Here is a 6,237-nt window from a genome sequence, read left to right as displayed (position 1 = left end):
ACATACCTTGTATCCTTTCAACGCTGCTCCCTTTTTATCCTGTCAAGTCCCAATTATGATTCCCAGTTTGACAAAATGTCACCACCTCTGTAATTGTAGCCACTTGAAATCGTACCTGCTGCCCCTTTGTTCTGGTCCTGATTTACCCCTATAGTCTTCTGCTTCTATGAAAATTAGACTGTGGAATTCGCACCATGCAGACCCCTGTATGGGCAATTATAATAATTCTGACAACTAGGACTAACCCAAAGACTTTTCTCAAAGTGATTCATGGTTTTAACCTCGTTTGTTCCCACAACTTTCTCTCCAATGGAGACAAAGTTCATTACTCTAATAGGATCATAGGTCTAGAACTGGAAGGGGCTTTGGAGGACCTCTAATCCAACCTTCTCATTTGGCAGATGAGGAAGCCAAGGCCTAGAGAAGTCAAGTAATTTGCCCAAGGTCACACAAGTAGTCAGTGGCAGAACTGAGGGGATTCAAAATTGGGTCCTGTGACTTCAGCATTCTTTCCATTCTACCACACCGACTCCCTCTTTGAATAAAAGAATTGACTGAGACCCAGAGAGTTTAAAAGACCCTCTGACAGTCATTCAACTAACCAGCAGCCAAAGGAGAATTTGAAATTCTCTGCCCCTGACTCCTTCCTAGACTGATGCTCTTTTCACATAAGGATCTTTCCTCTTTCTTTGGGCTTTCCTTTTGTATGAACTCCAGCTGAAGTACTGAGAGAGTTCTTAATCAATCTAACATTCACAACTGAATCACTGGGAGATTTCTTGCCTTCATCAATCACAAGAAGCGGGTTTGTCTGGAGTTGTGGCTTAGATGATTTTCCATCATCCCATTAGGTCAGCCCTCTGGCCAAAGCCATCATGATTCCAATATCTCCCAGAAACATGGGTGTGGGGACTTTACTAGAAAACCTTTTTATTTTCTTGAACATCTTAACTCCCTATTCTCCCGATTCCCATCTTCTGTCATCAACATAAACTGCTGCTTGCTGACATAAACAGGAGAGGTACAGGTTGAAAACAGTTAATTTTGTTGTTGTTTTTCTTGGCTGCTTTTTGTGGAAAAGGGTTTTAACCAAATCGTTGCAAAGTGGTGAATGTCTCTCTCTGCTTTAGATACTCAGCCAATTATGTTTAATGTCAAAAAACAAAAACAAAGTCCAATAACCACTAGGCTAAAATCAGCCAAGTGATTTTGGCCTGTCTAGCCCTACAGAACTGAGATGCGCTCCCAGAACCAATGGCTGATGAGGCTGATCAATGAGGTGGCGCTCTGCCCCCCTCCTTGGGCTGATCTAGTCAGTCTTTCCTTGCTGTGAGTATTCTCCCAGCTCAGTTCTAACCTCCACCCCAGCTCCACCCCACCAGGTTTTTTTCTCCTTCTGAGCTCACTTCTCAAAGAAGACACTATGATTTTGGAGGTGCTCTATACTAACAAGAGAAACAAGTCAGGCCGAGAATCATGACACTTCCTAACATTTCATTTTATCGTCTCCAAGGGCAGCTGGTTCAGAATCTTAAGACTCTTCTGGCTGAAAGGAACCTTGAGATCCATTCCTCTGATTTCTTAAAAAGTCTACCTTAAGTCATCCCAGACAAATGAAAATCCATCCTGTTTTTAAAAATGCCCTCAATTCCTACAGGAGGAAATGAGATTCAATAATAGTTAACAACAATAACAACAATTATCATAATCCTGTTTGCCAGGAAGTTCTTTGTCATTCAATTCCAACTCCATAATTTTTATTGAATATCTACTTTATGCCTACCATTGTACCAGTGGGAATATAAAAGATTTATAGTGTAATAGTGGACATTTTCAAGTTTGCAAAGCAAACTTCATTTGAGCCTCACAATAATCCTACTATGATACTACAGGTATTATCATCTACCCCATTTTATAGATGGGGAGATTAAAGCCAGAGAAGTTAAGTGACTAATCTGAGGTCACACAGCCATTTAGTCTAAGAGATAGGATTTAAACCCAGGTTTTTCTGGTCCCAACTCAGTGCTCTATCTGTTGTGCCTTGTTGCCTCTCAACTCAGTCCTTAAGAACATTATATTTTAGCTAAGGAGACTAGGTAATTAATGAAATATTCATCAACAATTTTCAGGTCTAATGTTCATGAAATAATCACATTACAGCATAAAAACCACTAGTATTTATATAGCACTTTAAGGTTTGCAAAGCATTTTACATATATCTCATTTGGTCCTCACAACAATTCTGGAAGGTAATGCTATCATCCCAATTTTAGAGACAAGGAAACTGAGGCAGACAGCAGTTAAATGGCTTAATAATAATAACAATGATAGCTAATATTTATATAATGCTTACTATGTACCAGGCACTGTGCTAAGCGCTTTACAAACATTATCTTATTTGGTCCTCACAATAACCCTGGGAGGTAGGTGCTATTATTATCCCTATTTTACAAATGAAGAAACTGAGGCAAACAGAGGTTAAGTGACTTGCCCAGGGTCACACAGCTAGCAAGTAGCTGAGACTGAATTTGAACTCAGGTCTTCCTGACTCCAAATATACCATCCCCTGGGCTGCCTAGATGCTTTGACAGTATAGTTGTCAAGGAACAAGATGTGGTTTCCTTAATAAGGAATTCGCTATATGGAAGAACTGATAGAACCCCTTCCCTCAACCCTAATCCTTAATGTTAAAATTTGAAACTTTCTATTTTTCCTAATCTGGAGTAGTGTCACACACATTTCTAAAAGAGAAGTAAAGAAACTTCCAAACTCTGAAAAAAGTTAGGAGCTCAGGATGGTGTTAGAGGAGAAGCCTTTGATGCACAAACACCATTTAATTTAAAGGACTATCCCACTCCATGCTATAGATTCCACAACCCTGGACATGGGATAGGCAGGATAGAGCAAGGGGAGCCCGGAAGGGGGTCATCCTACTTGATTCCTTCTCCCTTCTCAGGTGGTGATCCGGAGACGACCATTGGCCTATGTGGTAAATCTGTTGATTCCTAGCATCTTCCTCATGGTTATGGATTTAGGCAGCTTCTATCTACCCCTCAGCTGCCGCACCAGGATTACTTTCAAGACCAGTATCCTGGTGGGCTACACAGTCTTCAAGGTCAACATGTCAAATGAGGTACCCAGGAGTGCAGTGAGTACACCTTTGATTGGTGAGTAGTCTTGGGGCTAAGAGAGAGCTAACTTCTCTACTGCTCAACAAAATTTGATATTGCTTTTTTACTCTGGAGAAGGAAGAGGGACTGTATCTTTCTTCTAACTTTACCTCTGCCTGACCCCTTTTTCCAGGTGTCTTCTTGACAATCTGTATGGTCTTCCTGGTTCTCAGCTTATCTAAGTCTATCGTTCTGGTTAAGTTCCTCCATACAGAAAGAAGCAGTAGGCAGAACCACCCCCTCTTTTGTTTCCAAAGGACCTCCAGGGCTAAACCTGTGGACTGTGCCCATCTGACCAGAACCTCTTTGATTTTAGCTGACTCCCCAACAGGTAGGTGAGAAGACTGGAGTTTCCTTCTCTCTCCCCATGCTTCATTTTTATCACCATCAGTTCACATTGATGGAACATCAGAGGGCATCATGGATCTGTGCTAAGGATTTTAGATCTATAAAACACTCTCGTGGCTCCAGCTCAATCGACCCATCCCAGAACCTAAAGGTTTGTCTGCCCATCCACCTGATCCCCTTTCTAATCAGTCTCATTTGAACCAGAAAACAGGCTTCTTTGGCTTGTGCCTCATCCTTTAGATCTGGGGTTCTTAACGTGGGACCTGTGAACTTGTTTTTAAGTATTGTAATAACTATTTCAATACAAGTGGTTTCATTTGGTATTCTATGAATTTTAATTTATACATTAAAATATTATTCTGGGAAGGTATCTACAAGGCTTTATTAGACTGCCAAAGGGATTCATGGCACCAGAAAGTTAAGAACCCCTACTTTAGTGAGTTAGTTATATCCTTACAATCTAAAGTACCTAAGCTTTTGATTGCAAAGCCTTAGATTTTAAATTCACTTAGTGTTAGAAAGCAAGACAACATTCCCATCCCAGTTGTCCTTCTCCCAATGTCCCCAGGGCTCTAAATGGGACAAGTTGGGTTGGCCCCCAAGCCCATGAAACCAACCCTATCTATTTGGCCCAAGTGCCCTCAGATGTGCCATTGTGGTTTTGGCATTTCCATCATTTAAGTCATTTCAACAAAGAGCTATCAAGCACCTACTAGTGGAGGGTGCTTTGTTAGGTGTTGGGAATACAAAGATAAAAAGTGCTCTTGCCTTCAAGGAATTTATAAACTAATTGTGGAGGAAGATGATTTATCCACATCTACAGATAAGCATGTAGAAAGTAGAAAGTGATAAGGACAAAGGGAGGTCCAGATAGAGTGCTACGAGAAAGTTGAGGAGGATGTAATCAGGAAAGGGTTGGTAGAGAAGGTGGTACTTGAACTAGTCCTTGAAGGAAGAGGATTTCAACAGCCAGAGAAATGTAAGGAGTGTTTTTGTAAGAATGGGGATAGAGTGGGTGAATGAAAAGAGGCAGAAGGCAGAACAAGATCAGGGCATAGCTAGAAGTCCAATATGGCTGGACTGCAACGTGTGAAGGACAGCAGAGCGAAATAAACCTGGAAAGATAGGTTGAAGCTAGATTTTTCAATCCCAGCTGAAAGAACTGTATTGTATCACTTAGGCAATTAGGAGCCACTGAGGGTTTTTGGTTAGAAGAGTGACATGGTGAGAGTTGCACATTAAGAAAATTACCTTAGCAAGATTGGAGACAATATTGGAATGGGGAGAAATTAGAGGCAAAGAGACCAGGCAAGAGACTATTGTAATAGTCTGGAGAAAGGTCATGAAGATCAGAATTATAATAATGGCAATGTGAGTGGAGAAAAGAGAAGAGATACAATGGAGGGAGAATCAGCATGACATGGTAGATTGTTTGGATATGGGAAGTGAAGGAGAGGGAAGAATCAAAGATAACTCCAAGGATACTGCCTAAGCTGAATGCTAATTAATAGTGCACATTGCGATTTTGTCTTTGTTCCGCCCTGCCTCACTCCATCCACCAGGGTGTGAAACTTCTTCGCCTACAGCTTTCCTCATGCCAACTAAGTTCCAGGTCTTAGCCTCGAATGGAAAACTGAATCTGGACAAACCTAGACTGTTTTCTCCCCTCATTTCAGATGTTCTTCCCTGTCACGAGCACCGGCCCCAGGTGGGGTTTCTGCAGGAGGCCCTGGCCCAGCTCCAGTCCATCAGCTCTTGCATTCAGGCTCTGGACCAGACTGCCCAACAGGAGGCTTCATGGCTTATGATCCTGTACCGATTTGACAAGCTTTTGTTCCAGGGTTACCTCCTGATTCTGGGACTGTATGCCATCACACTCTGCTCCCTGTGGGCAGTATGGAGTTCTCTGTAAAACTAGCTAGAGAAATTCCTAGTATACACAGCCTGTATGTATGTGTGTGTGTGGGGGCGGTTAGGTGGGTCACAGGGCCTTAGCCTGCTCTATTATCTATTATCTATCACCACAAATGATTTTTTCAGAGCAAGAGAAATAATATAGAATAGCAGAAAGCACATTGGCTCTGGAGTCAAAGGACCTGGGTTCAGATTCTACCTCTGTCACTAACTACCTATTGAACCTTAAGCAAGTCACTCATCCTCTAGCTATATTATAAAGGGGTTAAACTAGATAGCTTCTCTACCTCTTCCAGATCTACTTGTTGTTCAGTCGTGTCTGGCTCTTCATGACCCCATGGACCATCCTGTCCATGGAGTGTTCTTGGCAAAGATACTGGGGTGGTTTGCCATTTCCTTCTCCAGTGGATTAAGGCAAACAAATGTTAAGTGACTTGTCCAGGGTCATACAGCTATTAAGTGTCTGAGGCTGGGTTTGAACTCGGGTGTTCCTGACATCAGGACCAGTCTGATCTACAGCTATGCCCAAAAATCATTCTATCTCTCTTTTCTATCTGTATGATTTAGATTCTGGTGCCCTTCTGGAACTAGTCTGCTCCCAACCCTGGTCCTCATAGTTGACCAAGGTACCTCTTAGGTCTGAATCTTCAATGATTAATAACCATATTAATGTTTCTTTCTAGATCGCTCACTGTCTTATGTTCCCTTGAGCATCTTACCTTTCTGGATCACTCAACCCCTCTACCCCTAGGCCTGGTTCACCTCCACTATGCAGTGTCTTTGATCTAGTGCTGGTCTTTGCTGA

General features: G+C 42.1%; 1 protein-coding gene across 1 annotated transcript in view; it reads left to right on the top strand.

Annotated features, from left to right (window-relative positions):
- Nucleotides 1–5,430, top strand: part of HTR3B (5-hydroxytryptamine receptor 3B) — a 29,760-nt gene extending 24,330 nt beyond the window's left edge. Inside the window, exons 7-9 of the mRNA XM_027847292.1 lie at nt 2,957–3,167; nt 3,304–3,501; nt 5,195–5,430. Coding sequence (XP_027703093.1) covers nt 2,957–3,167; nt 3,304–3,501; nt 5,195–5,430 — 645 coding nt within the window. The remainder of the gene's footprint in view (nt 1–2,956; nt 3,168–3,303; nt 3,502–5,194) is intronic.
- Nucleotides 5,431–6,237: the final 807 nt, after the last annotated feature.

This window comes from Vombatus ursinus, unplaced genomic scaffold, assembly GCF_900497805.2.
Source record: "Vombatus ursinus unplaced genomic scaffold, bare-nosed wombat genome assembly UNPS02015398.1, whole genome shotgun sequence".
Lineage (NCBI taxonomy): Eukaryota > Metazoa > Chordata > Mammalia > Diprotodontia > Vombatidae > Vombatus > Vombatus ursinus.
Note: the sequence above shows the minus strand (reverse complement) of the source record. Positions and strands in the feature narration are given on the sequence as shown.